Below are 20752 nucleotides of genomic sequence, written 5' to 3' on the forward strand. Positions count from 1 at the left end.
AGGGTAAGTCCTCTACGAAGTCCAATGCGGCGACCTCTGGGGTGTTCCCCAGCAGGATAACGGCTGAAAAACGTCGCCGGTCCCGGTCGACGTCGAGGACGGTGATGTCGACGGCGAGAGCAAGTATGATGCCGTTGACTCACCGAAGATTCGCCTTCGACGTCATGGAGAGTGTCGACGTCATGGAGAGTGTCGACGTCGGGGAGCGCATCGATGAGAAGGTTGAAGTCGAGGGGTCAATACCGACGCTCGTTGTCTGGGTCCCGTTTCCTGGCCTCGCTCCGTGGTGAGTCTATCATCGTCGGCCGGGACTTCGCGTTCCAGGGGGGAGGCCTCAGATTTCTCTCCGGCTCCTATCCCACCCACCACCTCAGCCTCAGGGGCCCGTGGCTCCTCAGCCTACGGCCCCCGTGGATCTTGATGACCTAGAATAAGGTCTTGTTAGAGACATCGGTCACATGGGCTTTGCTGTCTTCCATAAGATCCCGTCATCACCGTTATGGAAGGTCTCGGTTCCGGCATACCAGGGATACATCTTCCCTGAATATGGGGAGGTTCTCTCCTACACAAGAATTTCCCCCATAGAGGGTTTTTCACTGGCTGGCGGTATTTCCACCTACCAGGCGGTTCTAGCTTCGAAGCTCCCTGTACAGTCGACATCAGTGATGTTTGCAACTCTACGGAAGAGACAAAAATTTCGTCCACTGCTTCCGTTGGTGCCGGGTCTGGGGGAACCGGCTATAACAAACTGTTTTTTTTTTTACACCATCTTCTATACAATTTGCACCTCCCAGGTTATGGGAGAAGTATCACCCCGGCCTCCCTTCCCCCCCTCCCCCCCCAAACCCCCCCCCCCCCGGAGTCTGACCCGGCCTTCCTCCTGTTGGACCCCACTCCTGACTTTGTCATAGTGGTGGCGGCACGAGAATAGCATGCTGAGGCTCCGACTACAACACCGTGGCGACTTCCATGAAGGCGGCCAGCTCTACTGCCTTGCTGGGCCTTTATGATGGAACCCTGTGGGTGTTCCTTCAACAACTTATGGATCTCCTGCCCAGAGACTGGAGGAAAGACTTGCAGGAATAGTCAATGAGGGCCTGATGGTCTCGAATCCCATCATCGACGCTGCAGCGGATAATTCGCTCCTGGCGGCCCCCGGGTATTGCCATGGTATTGCTCTACGGCGGCATGCTTGGATTCGTCTGATATCTCTGAAGCCTGCGGCACAGCGGTGTATTTCCAATCTCCCGTTCTCTGGTGCATTTCTTTGGCTCCCATGTGGATAACGAGGTAGCCCGCATGAAGACCTGAGTGGGGACTTTGTAGGCTGTAGGTTTGGAGAAACCTAGAGAACAGCTTAAGCCCTTCCGCCCTTTCCAGCGGCGTTATTCCTCCCAGAGTTTTCAGCGGTCTCGGGCCTCCATTAGATTATTCAGGACAATTGGGTTCTGAATATTGTGCGCAGTGGATACTCAATACGTTTTACAAGTTCTCCTCCATCAACCCTCCAACTCGATCATGTTACATATGCAAGTTGTAGGAGGAGACCAACACCCTCTTCCAGAAAAGGGCGATAGAACCGGCTCCTCTGGGATAGAAAGGAACAGGACTGTATTCACTGTTCCTTCTAGTGTGCAAGAAAGACATGAACGAGTTTGGACCCATTCTCGACTTGTGTCAAGCCGACACATGGGTTTGGAGAGTAAAAATTACAGTTGTTGTCCCTGCATCAGATTTACCCTCAACCTAATCAGGGAGACTGGATATGCGCAATAGGACGCGGATTTTCACATACCCATAGCGGGAGACATATCGCAAGTTCCTGCATTTCACAGTGTGCAACAAACATTATCAATACTTCGCGCTGCCTTTCGGCCTGAAGTCAACACCTCGGACATGGTCCATACGCAAGGCCGTAGTGGCTGCGCATCTGAGAAGACAGAGTGTTCGTCTACCCGTATCTGGACGATTGGTTGATCAAGGCAGCTACTTTCAGGCAGCGCACCTGCATTTCAATCGGACTTCCAATCTTTTACTTCGTTTGGGACTCCACATCACCCTCACGAAGTCTCTTGGCTCCTGTACCCTGTCTACAGCACCTCGGAGCCACTATCGATGCACGCACAGCAAATGTGTGTCTTTCGGAGGCGAGACGCTCATCGATCCTTCGGATGGCTCAAGCTCTCATGACAATGCCCTCCCCAACGGTGAGGACGGTATTGTCTCTCATGGGCGTTATGGCTTTGTGTCTTCCTCTCTCCAAATGCACGCCTCCATATGAGACCCCTGCAGGAATGTCTGGAGGATCAATGGACCAGACACTGAGGGATTGGGAAGACAGGATTCTGCTTCCACGAAAAGCTCTACAGTCCATCCGCTGGTGGTGTTCTCCACGAAATCTCCTCCGAGGGATTTCTTTCCACAAAGAGTGGCCCACGCAAACCAAAGTGATGGTTGCTTATCTACATGGCTGGGGTGCGCATTCTGACCAGCTTTGGATACAGGGCACATGGTCCCCGAAAGAAACCAGGTACCACATCGTCCTCCTGGAGCTTCGAGCAGCCCATGTGGCACTGAAAGCCTTCCAGCCATCGTTCCACACCTGCTTCCTGCTTGTCCAGACAGTCAATACGACAACAATGTTCTGCCCCAACAAGCTGGGGGGATCCAGGTCTCGGGTGTTGTTTCAGATATCCCAGACAATTTGTCTTTGGCTGTTAGCCAGGAACCTGACCGGCATGGCAAGTCAACTTCCCAGTGTTCAGAATGTTCTGGCAGACGCTCTCAGCAGACTCATTCATGTAAACCACATGGGTCTTGAACGATGGAATGGTGTAAGACATATTCGAAAGATGGGGTACTGCAGAAGGTACTCTACCGCAGAAAACAGCTGATACTGTGACTTCGCCTTCAGGTTCTACCAACCAGGGACTCTGGGGAAGGCTCTATGGATCGATTGGTCAGGCGTTTTTTCTCTACGCTTTTCCGCCAATTTCCCTGATTCCGACGGTGCTGATCAAGTTCGCTCTCTCACTGGCCTAGATGGTCCTCGTTGCTCCGTAGTGGCCCCGTCAGTGGTGGTTCACAGACCCGCTCCGCTGGTCTCTTCTGCCACTTTCTCAGTCTTCCGTGCAGGCTGGACCTTCGGTAGAAGTTTGGCGGACAGATGGTGCGCCCAGCCGTTTGTCGTTGCGTTTAGAGGCATGGCTACTGAGTTGGTACAGTGCGGACATTTGAATCTCCGTCAGGGCTGTATGAAGAGGTAAAAAAAATGTTTAAAGTCAAACTTCCATCTACACGCATGTCCTATGCGCATCATAGATGAGATTTTACGTCTGGTGTGTTTTTAAGGACTTGGATCCTACCTCCAGTAAGGAAGGTGTCCTCCTTCCTTACTTACTGCTCTTAGCTCAATCTGGTCTTCAATGCCATTCCATCAAAGTTCACCTGGCAGTTTTAACTGCTTATAGGAAATGTTCTTCACAAATGTTTTTTTTTTTTTAAATCCCAGTCATTGGAGGTTTTCTTGAAGGATTGACGATAGTGTTTTCTCCCATTCGGCATCCTTCGCCTCCCTGGGAGTTGCATGTAGTCCTGTCACGACTGATGAAGGAACCATTTGAGCCCTTTCATAGGGCTTTTCTTCAGCATCTGTCCTAGAATACGGCTTTCTTTGTGGCTGTAACTTATGTTGTAACGAACCTTACACGGTATTTCATTCCTCTACGGTAGTTGTGAGATCGCAACCTCAGTTCCTTCCTAACGTTGTGTCAGAGTTTTATGTAACCCGTACTGTTACACTGTGTGTATATATGTGTATATATATGTATATATATATATATCAGCAGAACGCTCGCTCCACTTCTCCTTGCTGGACTGCTGGAAAAAGCGAGAATGGACCCAATTTGGTGCTTATTAGATTTTATTTCGCAAGCACAAGCACACCTTCCACCATGACGCGTTTCGGCAGCTCCTCTGCCTTGATCACATGACAATATATATATATATTATTTTTTTTTGTCAGAATCCCTCTTCTCCTGCTGAGAGAGCTTCCTTCCCTGATGTTAGGAGGGTCTTGTAATTCTATTTGGACGAGGCTAAGGATATCCGTAGATCAGACCAGTTATTTGTAAACTATGGCTCGGTCCGAACTGGTATAGCTACCTCTGAACAATCTGTTTCTGGGTGGATTGTTTTCCTGTATTTAGCTGTGTTATCAGAAAGCTAACAAGCTTTTGCTTAGTAAGCCTAGGGCTCACTTTATCCGAAGTAAAGTAGTTACTGCGGCTTTACTTCGTATCGTCCCTATTGCGGAAATCTGTAAGGCTGCCGCTTGGAAGTCAGTCCATACCTTTGCTAAACTCTACTGCCTGGACTCTGATGCCAGGGCAGATGTTCAGGTTGGGCAGGCTTCGCTGAGGCATCTGTTTGCACAATGGTTGGTGTGTTTGTTTCTTCCACTGCTGGGGTTGTTTTTTGGGATGGGCTTGCCATTCTATTCACATGATTATGACTATACACAGAGATCCCCTACTACAGAAGGAGTAGTTTCTTACCTGTAACTCCAGTTCTGTAGTAGGGGTATCTCTGTGATAGTCATAAGCAACCCATCCTCCTCCTCGGTGGATGAAACAGTGATATCCTGTATGCAACAGGCCTTCTTTTATACGCCTTCAAAAAGAACTGAAAGTAACTGGCCTTTTGCTGTGCATCATGGGATACTGAGAGTCTCTGGAAGGATTCTTAAAGGCACGGTATCCATTTACAGACGTATAGTGGCAGCCTATGGGGATTGTCTGTCCAACCCTTCATCTCTATCATGAAAAAGGGATTCTTCTGAAGGGGAGTTTTTCTATGTGTGAAACTTAGTAAAATAGTTAAATTTAACTTTTACCTGGCTATCCTTTTCACTTCAGGATGAAGTAATGGCCAGAATAGCCTAGTATTTTCAGACTGCATTATTGTCTTTTATTATCTCTTAAGTGTCTATGCAGGACTGCAGAAGAAGACCACTTAAGAGACTATATCTATTGAAGTGCTCCGGGGTCCATGCACATGGGCGGGACTATTCACATGATTATCACAGAGATACCCCTACTACAGAACTGGAGTTACAGGTAAGAAACTACTCCTTTACCTCCCCAAGTCTCACAAAGCGCAGGATCTCAGCTTTTATTTCTAAAGCCCCTCGAGCTATTACTGATGGGGAAACTTTAACTGTGTGCTTGACACCGTGAAATATAGATCCCACCCTCCTGTACCTAGAAAGCCTGCACAGAAAGTGGCATATCATTTAGCTGTATGGGTGCAGGACTGGGGCATGGCCAATCCATTAAGATCGGTCCACCCAATGGACAGGGAATACTCGCATTACTTTCCACTACACACGCTGCATTCGCACATTAATATGATTTTCATATCACCGCACCATCATCTGACCATATTCCATTGCTATTATCTCTGCAATAAAGTCCTACCCATGCCAAGATCCCCATGTGGCACTTTCAAGTGTAGATGCTGGAGGGCACTGCATATAGGGGCATAACTAAGGAAGAAATTCAACACTGCTTGATACTAATGCAGTGTCTACTGCCAGTCATTTAATCTAATGGGAAGCATTCAAGGTCTGTATAAGAGGTATCTGCATCACAACTTCTGCAGGATTGTGTGCAGTACTCAAAGACCAACTTACTAGGCTCAAAGAGGACTTGCGCCGGTTGGAGCAGGAAGTTGTTGGATCTGAGTTTATAAAGCAAGAACTGGAGTCCAAGAAACACCATGCTCACCTTAGCAATAGACTGGCAAAACATGACGGTAGGGAATATGTTGCGCAAAGACTTATGGAAGAAGACAAATCTAGCTTCTCCAATCAGACATGCCCAATGGCCATAACAGCCATCGGTCACCCAGGTGGGCACTATTTACAAGGCAAGTAGACCTAAACTCAATGCTCACTGCATACTATAAATGGTTGTACAAGCAATTAGGCATAGTTGAACTAACTGCATAGGCCATTTCTTGTAATCTACTAGGCTACTTTTTTAAAAACATAAGCTATTTTGACAAAGTGTCTCTTGGAGGTGTGTGATGCTTCCAGAGACAAATGCATGCTCCCACCGACGTCTGTGAGGCTATTATCACTTTGCTGCCCAAAACTGATCAGACTGTATTTGTATTTATTTATTAACTGTTCAATTAATCAAAATCATTACAGTAAAAAACAATCGGCATATAAAAACTAAAACAATGATGCTAAAAGCTGCTGTTTATCTTGCATAAAATTAAGCGCCCCACCCCAGTACCAACACGGTCATCCCTCCCCGGAGTTTATGGTGAATGCCGTGTGGCCTTGCACACTTTCATGAAGTCCCCTTTCGATAGGTAGACAGCTATACAGAATAATGGACAACGGCTCTTACATTACAATTGGCCCTCGCTGGTGTTGGCGCTGTCTTAGACTGGGGGGCTAGGGATGTTTAAGGACGCTGAGCTTACTTCTGCCAGATTTGCGGTGTCCTTCACCAGAGTTTTGTTGCTTTCATTAGCAGTTTTTAGGGCAATCCTGATTTGATGGATGAATTTTGCCAGTCTTGCTAGTGTCGTTGTGTTGGTGGTGGATAGACACAAAGCTAACGCTTCACTGCAGGACTCTATTCCACTAGTAATGCAGATTGGACGCAGGAGTCGCCAGCGGTCGTTATTAAAGTTTGTGCAGCAGCATAGGAGATGCAGCCAGGATTTCCTCATATAGGGGCATAGTCTGCAATTTGTAGATTTCCCCCTTACGGGCCCATGCGGGATTAAAGTTGACAATTCCTAATATAGTTAATCTCATGTAAAGGATTTTGCTACGGGCCAGTGGAGTGAGAGCATCACTTAGGTAGGGTTGTGCTTTGCCTGCTTTGTAGGAGTTGTTCAGAGGATGTAAGTGGGCGCTTGAACGAAGAGATTTAATGTCCAGATCATAGGAGGTTTCGCGTACTTGCTGGTTTATGGATCTTTTCCAAACATTCAGGGAGATGTCCAGCCGTGGTAGGCTTTCTTCCTTTATCTTCAAAGTTTTAAGCACTTTTCCTTGGCTGATATGCCAGGCCGTGTCTGACCCCTCAAAGATTATTCCCAGGTAGTATTTCAGAGAGTGGACCGGGGCCCTGAGTATCCTTAGATATAGCTTAATGATCTCCCCCTGGCAGGTCAGGTCTGGCCTTGCCAGGCCTAGATCCAGTCTTAGCCTTGCGTTCCTGGCTGACCTTGGAATATGTAGCACATATTTATATGCCTTTACTTGGGCTGAGTTGAGGGAGGCATCCAGTAGCCCGGGAAAGGCCAGGTGGCCGTAACTAATAGCTGGTAATAGTTTCGCTTTCAGTACTGTTATTATTGGACCAGCAGATCAAGTGGGGTGTTAATTGTTTCAGTAGGTATATGACCTTGCTGGCCTTGGAGCTCAGATGTTTCAGGTGGGCCTTCTCCTTGGCCCGCTCAATCAGCCAAACTGCTAAATAATTATATGAATCCACTGTGTTGATTTGCAGATTTCCCATTATCCATTGTGTGTTCTTCTTCCAAAGATAAGTCCCAACAATGACCACCTTGGTTTTTCCTTGATTGACCGTCAAGGTGTTGATATTGTTGAAACAATTTAATGCATTTAGGGCTCTTTGTAGGCCCATCCTTGTATGGTCCAATATGGCTGTATCGTCAGCGTATTGTAGCACCGGCAACCTTACGCTTCCTAGTCTGGAAGCTATTAGGCTTGCTCCTTTTAGGGCCTCCCCCAAGTCTGCTGTGTATAAATTGAAAAGGATGGGGGCCAGCACGCATCCTTGCTTCAACCTATTCTCCGTGTTTAATTTGGGGGAAACTGCGGCCACTGGTTTTAACCCTCACCCAAGTATCTTCGTAGAGTGATCTGATGGCCTTCAAAAGGGTTGCTGGAATGCCCTAGTTCTCTAGCTTCCACCATAGTCTTTTGCAGACCACTTTGTCGAAGGCTGTGCTGTAGTCCACAAAACAGCAGAAGAGTTGGGGATGATTCTTTAAGGTTGCCTGAGATGATAAATAAGTCCGTGCCAGTACGTTGTCCAAGGTTGATGACTGTGACCTAAAACCGGTCTGGTAAAAGGGTATTATGCTCTTGTCTTCGGCCCACTTCTCCAAGTCCTTCAATAGAAGGCGAGCATATGCCTTCGCTTCGATGTCATATTTTACAGAACAAGGGAACCCAAAGGAATTAAGACAGGGACCTTGGGCAATTTCATGTTATAGAGAACAGTGGTCCCTATTCAGGAGGAATACAGTGTGATAGATAACCATACACTTAGAATAGAATGTATGTCTTTTGTCCAGCCGGACAAGAATTTATTTTCATAGTATTTTTCAAAAGTAGTATAAAATAAAACATTCAAATGACAAGTGGGCACAGCCGTGACCAACAGAACACAAGACAGAACAATGAACACAGAATTGGCCAAAAGGCAAGCCAAAATGGGTGTGTAAAGTTGTTCTCAGTATAGACACACAAATTAATCATTTAACACCGTTGCACAATGTGTTATAGCTTGAGTCTAGTGCATAGGGTGTTTGGGTGTCGACGTTTCGATGCCACATTAAGTATAGGGCATCATCTTCAGGACAAACAAATAATGCACTGCTGTCTTGATAATATATCACACCTTTTTTACAATTCAATTCGGTTTGCTTTATGGCAGAAAGTCCTGTTGGGTGCTGTGTGCCAGCTGTTGGAGAATGCACGATCGCATTACTTCAGTGAGCGTGGGCAGTATCGCCGCATCTGCTTCGGAGTTTCAATGGAGACTCCTGAATAGGGACCACTGTTCTCTATAACATTCGCTTCGATGTCAAGCAGGGCTATAAGCCTGTAGTTTGATGGCTTGAGTCGATTCCCCTTTTTGAAAATGGGTACTAATATTGAGCCCTTCCAAGAATCAGGGGTTATAGCTGTCAAGAAGGTGTAGTTGAAGAGCGGAGTTAGGGTTGCTGCCCAGAAATCGGGGGCCATTTTTAAGACCGGTGCTGGAATCCCATTGGGTCCTGGTGCCCCGTCTTTCTTCATGTTCTTAATCATCTTAATGACCATTTGAGGGTTTGTCTATACTGCTCGGGTACAGGATGCTGCAATCTGGGTGAGACTGTGACCTTGAACTAAAACTCTCCGAAGGCGACTGGTTGGCGGTTTTCCACTATATAGCTAAAGTTTCCAGCAATGCATGTCTTAAATTGCTACAATTCAACTACGTGCACTGCGCATACCTCACATCTGTCAGGTTGCTCAGGATGTTTCTTAATGTAGCTATCAGCTGTCCCAGATGATACAGATTTGTATCTTATGACATGGGCGTGCAATGTTATTCATTCGTTTTGGGGCAGTTTTTGTGAACTGTAACAAGACTGAATGATAAGCAACTGAATTGCTGTTTGCCTTTATGTATACATATAAACCCAATAAAGATCATTTAAAAAAAAAAAAGCTGTCAATCAACACGTATTGGACTGTAGTCAGTAGCCGCATCTCCATTTTTCAGAATATAAAGGTGGCATGCGCTACGCCACCCATCATTAATCATTTTCATCAATGAGCAGCAACAGACGTAACTATTTTCTTATTTTCACTGTGAAATAGTTCTACTACTTTCTTAAACTATTTTCATAGATTCGATATGTCTCTATTTGAAAGTAAATCAACCCCCTTAATTTTATTGGCCTTTTTACTCTCTTGGAATCGAACACTGAGGTGTATGTGAAAGACATCTACACTGTTTTGACCTCAAAAAAATAAAAATTATACTGGAAGCCCTACTCTTCTAACGCTCACCTCTCCCTCCCTTAAGTAGCAATTACAACTCTCTGCAGCGCTGTAGGTAATGTACCATCAACTACACTTATCAACTGCCTTCTACCTATACCTCTTTTCTAATGAACTTCCCCATCCCATTATGGTTTCACTATTTATTCTTGATGCACTTACACGTCTACTTGTATATCTAAGTTTATGTCGGCAAGGAAATTCATATTCCTATCTTGTGCCTCCTGGCTCTAAAAAGATGTGCTTAACTTCAACATTAAATTGGCTCTGGAGCCTTTTTAGATCTCACCTACACAGCACATATGATGTGCTACGAGACGTATTGTTAACAATTCTGTGGGCTTACAACCACCCACAGCATACCATTAGTTGTTTCTGCTGTCACTAATTTGCAATCTTTGGATTGCTTAGCTCCTGTAGTCTTCTCTTTCTTTCTTTCTTGTGTAAGTTCCTCCCTGCAGCATGGACCAAGTACATGTTCTTCCACGTCTGTTTGCAATGCCCTATTTTTTTATAAGCTTTTCAGTATTATTCTTGGACATGCAATGTGCAACACAGTCATATCGCTTTTTATTTTTGTTGCTTTCACCCTATCTGCTGTCTCTATTGACAATTTTGTTGCTTACACCCACAGCTGTACTACTCTACTCCACACCACTCCATTCCACACAATTTCACTCTACCCCACTCTACTCTACCCCACTCTACCCCACTCTACTCTACCCCACTCATGCCACTTTACGTCACTCTACACCATGCCACTCCATTAGACTCTACGCCACTCTATCCAACTCTGTTCCACGCCTCTCTACGCCGCTCCACCCCACTCTTTGCCACCCGTCTACATCGCTCTATGGCTCTTCCCGCCACTACTCTACACACTCAGCGCCACTCCACACCAATCTACTGTATGCCACTCTATGCCACTACACAATGCTACTCTACATTGCTCAGTTCTTTGTGACTCTGTGCCACTGTACAAACCACTCCACGCCATTCCACTATATGACACTCTACACACCACCCTACTCTAAGCCACTCTACTCCTCTCTAGGCCACTCTATGCCACTTCACTACACGCTATGCCCTGCTATTCTACCCCACACCACAGCACTCTTTTCCACTCTATTCTTTGCCGCTCCACGTCACTCTACTTTGACACTCTAAGCTACTCAAGCCAGGCCTACACCACTTCACACAGTGCAACTCTGCGGCACTCTACACCACTCAGCTTTACCCCCAGGCCGCTGTATGCCACTCTACGCCACTCTATGTGCCACTCTGTTGTGCCACTCTACTCCATGCCCCTGTACGCCATTCTTATCTACACCACTCCTCTGTACACCACTGCACTCTACAAGAGTCCGGTCTACCCTAGGCCACTGTATGCCATTCAACTGTATGCCACTCTCTACTTCTCTATTGTACGCCACTCCACGCTACTCTATTCCAATCTACTCTACATCACTTTACGCCACTCCATTCCAGTCTATACAACTCGATGCCATTACACCCAGGCCTACGCCGCTCTATTTTGCCATTCTACTCAATGCCACTGTATATCACTTCCCTCTACACCACTCTCCTCCCCTCTACAGCACTCCCCTCCCCTCTACACCAATCTCTTCCCCTTCACACCAATCTCTTCCCCTTCACACCAATCCCCTCCCCTTCACACCAATCCCCTCCCCTTCACACCAATCCCCTCCCCTTCACACCAATCCCCTCCCCTTCACACCAATCCCCTCCGTGCTACTCCACTTTGTTACTTTACTTTATGCCACACCACTATTAGCTGCGCTGCTGTACAACCTGGCTAAAAAAAACATTGGCAAAAGCAGTAACACTCACATAGGCAAAACGTATTGGCTTTGCCATTGCTTGCTTTCTGCTGATCAAATGATAAGTCCCTCACATATTCTTCACCTTCGAGAAAAAGCCCCTGACTGCCTTTTTCAACACCAATTTACTTTTTGGAGGTTTTTTGATATTCCATTAATCCTGTGACTTTATGGAAGGAATACATGTATAGCCTGTTAAAAGATTAATTTTACTCCTGATTTCAAATTTGTTTTGTGCTGAATACAGGTATTCCCAAAATAAATAATGCTTCTGCAGTTTGGAGCAATGTTGTAAGCCTGAATTTAAAAATCTTAAGAACAAAAATGTACATGTTCTCTTAACTGTGCTGTTAACAGTTGTGTTTTCTTTCAGAACGAAATGCATACTTTGCTTGAAAAGTATTCGGTGAACGAAGGCCTAATTTCAGAAATTGAAAAGCTCAGAGAGGAGAACAAAAGATTGCGAACAAACTTTTGAAAGTTGCTCATGGAGAGATTTTTTGCGTGCCTTATTCGGTACTTAGTACCTTGGATTGTTCAAACTTTTTCAACAGCTCGTTTGATTTTTAGACCCATCTATTAATCGTCAAAGGCTGTTATTATTGCAGTTTTACTTTCTTCTATTGTACATTGTGTCTTCGTTTACACCATATTTTTGCGGTGTAAATTAAAAACTGACAACTATTAGTAGTGTCATGCATGACCTCTTTTTAATGATGTATATAATGATCCCTTTTTAATGCTGTAAATTGTATTTTATAAATACTGGTGTTTTTTAACTTGATTTGTGTTTTGTACATGCATAGACAGTAGAAGCCTATAATAAGAATTACATAATCATTTAACCAAAAAGGAATTAACCAAATATGCCTGCAGTTGTCTTCTTTTTATAATAATTTGCCAGTATGGAAAAACGCTCTCTTCTGCACAGACTACTAACATACTTTCAAAGTAGTGAAACCTTTCATTGTCAGATTTGACTTATCTTCAATGCAACAGGAACCGTTTCCTTCACATCCTTATAGTGTTTACATACGTATGGCTGGTAATTGTAATCCATTCGTCTATTTGAGTAGGTACCCACAGAGGCCCATCAAACCTGTGTAAAATCCCTACCAACAGTTCTCCCTTCTTGGCTCGCCTATCTTATTGTAGCACTACATTTGTGTTAGCAGCTCTCTGTCTCAACAGTGTGGCATTCTTCATTAACATGTTTGTTCTTGCTTTAATGGTTTTAGCATGATCCATATATTTGAGAATGCTATTAGTAATCTCAATAGTTATCAACTGTATTAAAATAAGGTTCTGTCATAGACCTTATCAAGAATGGGAAGAGTCCTAATTAAATCCCCAACCCCAAGGTATTAACACATCTGTCAATTTGTTAATAACCACTTGTAGGCCCGCAAATACCTACCTTTTCTTCATTCTCACATTCTGTTACCTTCTATGCATTCTATGGTGGGGCATTGAAAGTGCCATCTTAGTTTAGATTAACTCTTTCCAGAAAGGAGTAATGTTTTATAAGGTGTTGCAAAATAGATTGTTCCAGTCTATTCTCCATACACGTAGGGTTTGGCCCTTAGGGAAGCAGGTACATAAACTGGACACAGGACTTTTATAAGGGTGCCTTGTCATGAAGTAAAATAGCTGAATCTGCCCCTTATAAAGAAAATTGGCCTGTGGTCACAAGCTTGTCGCATTCAAAGTCAGATGGGGGTCTGTGATTAGTGCAGTCTCTTGAAATGGATCAAAAAGACACTGGTAACTGGATGTATAAAATAGGGGTTGCCACCAGCTGATCTTTGCAGACTTCCTGAACACTTCTTCTTGTTGCCTTACCGAGATGGGGAAAAAAGACTTGACAGAGCAAACAGAATGCTTTCTTCCGTTTGTGAGATAAAAGTTTTCATTCAGGTTTTAAGTGTATGTCCATTGCATTGGGTAGCACTCCATTCAACAAGCCACCAAGAGATAATCCTTGGAAGCTACCACAGTGCTCTCTAGGAGAAAGCACATTCTTAAACTATATTTTTCTTTTTTGATCATATCCACAAGCCGTAGCGTTAGGGTATAGTAGGGAAATATGACCGCATATGGTGTGGAAATATTTTATCTTGGTTTATATCAGAATTATAGTTTATTAAATACGAATTTCAGTGGAAGGTAATATCAACTCTCAAGACGTAAGTAGCAAGGTCACTATGGCATCTAACAGCAATGGTGAAAGAAATAGCTTTCCTTATAGGTAAAGTTGGTATTAGGCCAGCACATTTCACAGGACGATATTTTGGCCTTTTTATAAATTGAAGGATCAAATATGAAGAATCCCAACTATTTAAAGAGTAACACGTGGGGAAAACAAGATAAATGCCTCGCCTTTCTCCGACTTCTAAGCATTTACTTTGACAGGTCAGCCATACAATCTGCAGTTATTCCTACAACTGTAGTTTATGTAGGAAAAGGGGAGGTTCAGGCCAGGGGATTGTCAGTTTCACTGATATTTGTTTCTAGGCTATTTGTTAAACATTACATTTGTGCACTACTCCTTATGGCTATGAAGGTGGTTTCTTGTATTTCATTCACTTCACGCATGTTTCCTTTCATCGATTAGTGTTTAGGCATAACTGGAGTACATTCTAGATGAAGGTTACTTTTCTAATTCTTGCTTTGGTCTCCGGCACTATTGGTCTGAGGTGTATAGTTTTTTTTGCTTGTGTGTACTTCCCTGGGTACTTTTTGTTGTTTACATTACTTGTCACTTACACTTGAAAATCTTCGGTTTTTATAAGGTTTCTATTTAGTATCTTGCTCCATATATTTAGGTGTTCAGAGAATAGTGATGTGGATTGTGCCCCAAGAACTTTTCTTGGGTATCTGTATGACATTGACTCTTAAATACTATTTGGTTTTCCAATTTGCAATGTGAATTCTATATTCTCCTTGCTTCTCTTGAGTATGCCCCCCATATCAGATGAGCTAGAGACTCTGTACCTTTTTACTCCTTCCAGGATAACTCCTGGTGTCTCTATCAGGATGATGCCTCCTGTACTTAGTTTAGCGGTTTTATGTTGTGTGTCTTTATCAAGATGGCTGCCCTTGTGTTATACCAGTAACAAAGCACACACTCATTAATGTGGTGGTGGCTTCTCACAACCACCACTGATGATCTATTTGCTCTTGTGATAGCTTGTCTATTCTTTTAACCCTGCTCCTCATTTTCATACATTTAGTGGGTCCAGAAGAGGTATTTGATAACTTGGGGGTCGCATGCTGCAGTGTTACTGTCATTTCCACCATCATGACTGCATGAGGGAACAGGTGGGGAGGGCAAGACGTTGCTAATATGAAACAATTGTCTGCCCTCTAGTGACCGAATGTATGCAAGTCGCATAGCTGTAGGCTCGAGCCCTTCTCTGTAGTGACCTTTTTATTTGTTCCTCACCACGTGGCATAATACTGAAGTATTGTGAATGGAATTTGCCACTTCCCGTGGCTTAAGTGGGGATCTTATATTTCCACATACAGCTTTTGAGCATGAAGTAGAACACTGTAACACCATGAGAGCGCTGCAATGGATTCAGACTGTAGTCTCAACTAATGGTTGGAGACTGTCCGTCTGTGCGTGCTACTACCATGCATGAATCTCTTGGCACAATTTTAGCCTTGTTTTTAGCTCAGGCCATTTGCATTGGTCAAGCCCCTTACATTGTTCTCACACTATTTCCACAGAGCAGTGCAGGCTTTCTGGCCTTTTCATAAGGTCCTACTCCTCCGCTTCCATGTACATATTATCAGCATTTTCTAACTTTCAATACTGAATCTTATACTACCATTTGTATTCAATATTCTCGGGGATTTGTAGTAACACGTTTTCAGGGCTAAGAAGCCCTATTATTATGCAGCTACTGTGACTTGGTTAGTCACATCCTCCTTGAGTGAACGAAGAAGAATTTCTGGGTGTAAGGACCCAGTCAAAGGCGGATAAGGCCCACGCATTTGAGACCCTTGTGATCTATAAGCCTCACCCAATGTTTTATTCTGACAAATAACTACTGTGCAAATTGTGTGTATAACTGCTTCAAATACAACATTGTAGTTATTTTTTTTAATAACAAAACAAGCAGAGGGGGTGATGCAACAAACCTTCAACTGTACACAAAGTGCCTTTTTTCATTTAAAAAAAGGTGAAAACCATAATTTTAGTCAATGTTTTAATATCAACATTGTTTATTGAAAGACGCACTGTTTTCTATTTTTGTGAGAATTTGATAACAAGACAGTTTAATACTAGACTATTTTTGTTGAGTGCGAAATCTAATTTTATAAACTTTCCTGAAATGTTCATGTGTACAGCAATGTATTTATTTACTTAAAAGTGGAGTTTCTTAAGTATTTTGTAAGGACTACTAACATCCAGTTTGTGTTAAAATGTCTTTTTAACATAAATAAGGTTCTTAGCACAAACCACATGCATAAAAATAATAATTTACTTTTGTAAAGTAATTGATTGTCTGCTGAGTAATGCATGTTACGATTTGGATAGTCTGAAAATATTGTTCTGGGTATTGAATTCAATTTGGCCTTTTATTTATTTATATATGTATTGTTCAAAATGCATTTGATTTTTCCTTTGTAATGTTTTCTAAACTGCAAGGAAATTCTGATTATATATGTTGATGTTTCCAGCTTTGATACCCTAGAACATGCATTTCAATAAAAATACTTGAAACTCATTGTAGAAGTCACTGTTTTTGTTTCAGTTCTAAGAGGTTTTTGGCAATTGTATACATTTTTCTGCTGCATCCAATAGTTCAAATGTTTCACACTACCATGGTTAGTAAGAGCTTTATCTGCATAACCGTAAAGAGTACCACTCTTCAGTTGGTTGGTCAAGTATGGACTTGGGCTTGAGCAGTATGCCCCTATAAAAGAAACATTAGCCAAGCCAATTGTTTGCTTTTTGCATAATAGATTTGTTTAGGTACTGGGGGGCAGGTTTGCCATGGATTTAATATGTGTAACTTGGAAGGCAGGCGGTAAGGTGTGAGGCACAGCTTAGGAAGGACCTGACAAGTGATTGGTTCTGTGACAAGCTTTAAGGAGTGAATACTTTAGTCCAAAATTTTGCTTGGGTTTGCTTTTGGAAGTTGCATGAAAAGACGTTTTTGTGTACTTGGTGCAGACCTGAAAAAATATATTAATTTGTTCATTTAACTTTTTTCTGCTTTTAGCATGTTAATCTGTGCTGTATGGTACTGTCAAGGCACCATTGCTACCCATTCTGTCTAACAACTTGGTTAAGAAACAGACCAAAAGCCTAATGCGCAATTTAATTTGTTCCTGGGATGTTATATAACACGTACCTGGTTCCCAGGAATAAATCCCTATGTTTTAGAAGATGTAATGTTGAATGTAAAACACTTTGAAGTGAAGAGTCTGAGACTGGATTACAAGAAACCTAGGTTTGATGGTGTGATAACATGCAATTGGGACACTATACAGTTTTCTTTGTTGCACGTTTACATTACACAATTAAAATTTCAACCGATGGAGTGGCAAGACATCTCAGATTTTCTTGGTTAAGCATGGAAGCCAGGATGAGGCTCTGTGTCTCCAGAATCAAAATTAACAAGTCCACATCTCCTCTTTCAGGTTTATAAAACAGTTTTTTGAGGTGATAACTCCTTGAAGATTTGAAGTTTTAGATTTCTAATCCGCTCCCACTAATTCTCCTGTTAAAGATCACTAGAATTACTGTGCTGAAGAATACACTTCTAGCTAGCCGACCCATCTGTGTATCAATCGTGGGGATGCCCGAGGAAGTTCGATAAAGTATGGGATCTAAGGTTGGAGCCGAGAGAGCAGGAGGTATAATGGACAGTGGTTGAGTAGCCAGGTAGCGGTGCTTGTGGACCGAGGGGAGGTATAAACTGGCAGAGCTATTGGAGAGTTGGGGCCGGCAATGGGACTGATGTCTGTAGTTCATGGAACTCTTTTACATATTTGTGAACTTCCCGAAGATGCCATATTATACAATGATGGATATGTACCATTTCTTGTATGCTGTTTCTTTGCAAAACTAATAATGTTTTTTTTTTTTTAATACACCCATACCATAATATATGGCAACTAGTATTCATGTGGCCATGATAAGTTCATCTGATTGACAATCTGAATGGAAGACTGCTGTGCCACAATTTATTCCCATTTCTTTCAGCATGCTTCATCTCTTATTACATTTTCCACTGTGTTCTTCAGTGCAGAAAATGAGTCTTATTTCTTTCGGTGGAGTACCATATATGTGATCAGATGGAGTTCTTCGTGATGAATTTCTGAAACAATGTTGCCAAATCACAGTACCATTTTTACATGCATTTGCTAAGTGCTTAACGTTTCCAAAAGGACTCCTATGAAATATTCAAGATGCTCCTTATCTTTGTGGTCTACTGTCCCATCAAAATTCCTTTTTCTCTGCCCCATCCCTCTTTGTAATTTATCATGGTTAGATACTTCTATGTGCAGATTCCTCACCTTTTCAATCTTCCTAGGCGTCTGACTGGATTCAGAAAAACATCCATAGCTCTTATGCATCAACACTGCCTTCTGCCAAGCAGTGGAGGCATGCCCAGGCATCAAAGGCAGAGCAGGCAGAGTGTGTCAGTATCAAAAATGGGACCGCTGTGGAGTGCGACTGGAGGCTATGAAGGGACCATGAAGGCACGGAGGTGGAGTCCTATTTAAAAGTTGCAGCTTTGCCTTTTTGAAAACATCAACTTGCTTGAAACCCAAAGTAGGCATAATTTGGGAGATCTTTACCAGGATCAAAGTGGGCTTAGAAGAAGAAGCTTGAGTCAGATCCCATGTTTGCCTACTGTGCACAAATGACTGAGAAGAGGAACATCTCAAACTTAAGAGTCCTGTTTATGGTGTTCTTTCTTCAAAGTCTTGTCCTTGTACCCCACCTTGTACATCTTGGCCTTTTGATCGACTTTGGATGCATAAAGAAGCATTTATCACAGGACTTGTTTATGTCCCAGGCATCTCAGACAGACATGTAATTCCCTGATAGGCATTTGTTTATGACTCAATTTATAACCTGTAATATTTGGTGTTGAATCCCTGCTGTACTGAAGTATGTGTGGTGGGGGGGAAGGGGGGAGTGCGGGGAAGGAATTGATGTGTGGAGGCACGGTTGGTGCCTATTTACAACTGTGTTGTCATGCCTGGGGCTGGCCAGCGTCTCATTGCTCAGATTATATGACAGGCATATAGGAGCTTTGGAAGCATTTTTCATATCCAGTCTGCTTGGTGGGAAGATATCTACATGAGGAATCTGCAGGTAGTTCAAGTGTATTATTAGCAATGCAGATTCAGCGAAGACTGTCGCATGCTTTAAGGTAATGTAATAGATAATAAAAAAAATACATTACAAGTATACAATTAAAAGAATAGCTTATTGGTAAAAAAAGATGTGCTTGATTCTGGGACTGTTGCGGGGATTCTGCTCATGCACAGGAAACCAGGACCTCAGTGAATTGTGGTGTACCAAAAAACTCACCTCAGTATCCAGAACCCCTATCCGACTAGCATCAGTGTCTAATTCGTTCTCCGTATCATCTCGATGCTACCAATGATTAGACAACCCAGAACAAGCGACTTAGAGTACTCTCAGGAATGATAAGAATCAAACACCTTTTCGTTATTATTCTCATATCAGTCCACAGCAAGAGTAATCAGAGACATGGAAAGTTTACAAAGTTTATTTTTAACTACGTGCTCTAAGGTGCCGTACTTTGGCTAATGTAAGCAGACAAATGATTAGAAATAAAACCATCAGCATTGTTACAATTCCATAAAAAATGAAGGGAGAAATCATATTAAAAATGATAGTGGAAAACAGGTCATATAATACTTTGTGAACCGCCCTCCCTTCGCTAGTAAACTAGTTTTATAAACTAATAGAAGGTCACTAGGTTTGATTGGGGAACACCATACTTCAAAGATCAGCTTAGGTGAATCACATCACAGGATCAGCTCTGCTCTCTGTGTCTTGAAAGGTTTTCTCCAAGTGCCTCAAGCATGCATGCAAATGCAATATTAAAGACCCCCGAGTTTCAGGTATTTGCAGCTGTGTGCTTGTTGTGTCTAGAGCGTGGGCCGACCAACCTGAATTCAACAGCATACATTGTTATTTGACCTTGACGGCTTCTGCACACAGTGTTCAGACTAAGGTCACGGTGCACGTCTAGAGATGTGAACAACAGACCGTTGTCATGTGAATAAAAAGCAAGCAGTTTTACTTGTAATAACAGCTACCTATAGTGTCGTGTGCAAAAGCAGCAAAGTGGCAAGATGGCGTTTAACGTCAAAAACACTTATGCTAACATAGCAATGTGTGCACATAAAACCCTGTTTTCGCAATGAGTCTGTCAGCACAGAGAGCTCCAAGGATATCAAAATTAGTTGAGGGCGATATTGAAAGTGCTGCAAATCCTATGGTTTTTCTCTGATCTCTTTAAGTGATGGAATCTAGGACTTATTTCAGAATGTGTGTCGGTAACTAAGCGCTCCTGTGTTAAAGATGCTCAGGGATGGAACATCCTGTAGACTTTCTCTCATGTTTTTAAAGTGCTAAATGTAGGAACATGTTTACGTAAAGCGTTTGTCTATATGCTGGAGGACGCTGTATTGAGGGCACGCAGAGCGGATAAACTATGAGAGCAGGAGAAATGCAACAGATCCCAGGATGTCCATTCGGGGGACGAGAAAACCGTGAGGTAGAAGGAGAGTCCGTTACACCGACAAGAGCAAGTCCTACCATCACAAGAGGCAGACGCCGCCCAGGACACCCCAGTGAAAGGCAACCCGGAAGAGACCACTGTGACTCAAGGACAGAGTCATGTCCTCAGGCGAGTACCGCTGGGGGGGTTACAGCGGGCTTTCTGGCGAGCATGTAAAACTAGGATATGGCTATGGTGGCATGGTATTCCAGATGCATATTAACCACAGGAGGATACTATACACTGCATGGGTCAGAAAGGGAGCACACAAAAAATCTCAAAACGCGTTGAAAGGAGGCCTG

At 43.3% G+C, this 20752-nt stretch overlaps 1 protein-coding gene across 3 annotated transcripts in view; it reads left to right on the plus strand.

Annotated features, from left to right (window-relative positions):
• Positions 1 to 16403, plus strand: part of NEDD1 (NEDD1 gamma-tubulin ring complex targeting factor) — a 307814-nt gene extending 291411 nt beyond the window's left edge. For 2 of the 3 annotated variants that reach the window (XM_085653831.1, XM_085653832.1), the window contains exon 15: positions 12041 to 16403. In XM_085653831.1, coding sequence (XP_085509957.1) covers positions 12041 to 12145 — 105 coding nt within the window. In that variant the 3' untranslated portion in view covers positions 12146 to 16403. The remainder of the gene's footprint in view (positions 1 to 12040) is intronic. The other variant, XM_085653833.1, reaches the window with a different exon arrangement.
• Positions 16404 to 20752: the final 4349 nt, after the last annotated feature.

The sequence above is a fragment of the Triturus cristatus genome, chromosome 4_1 (assembly GCF_964204655.1).
Source record: "Triturus cristatus chromosome 4_1, aTriCri1.1, whole genome shotgun sequence".
NCBI lineage: Eukaryota > Metazoa > Chordata > Amphibia > Caudata > Salamandridae > Triturus > Triturus cristatus.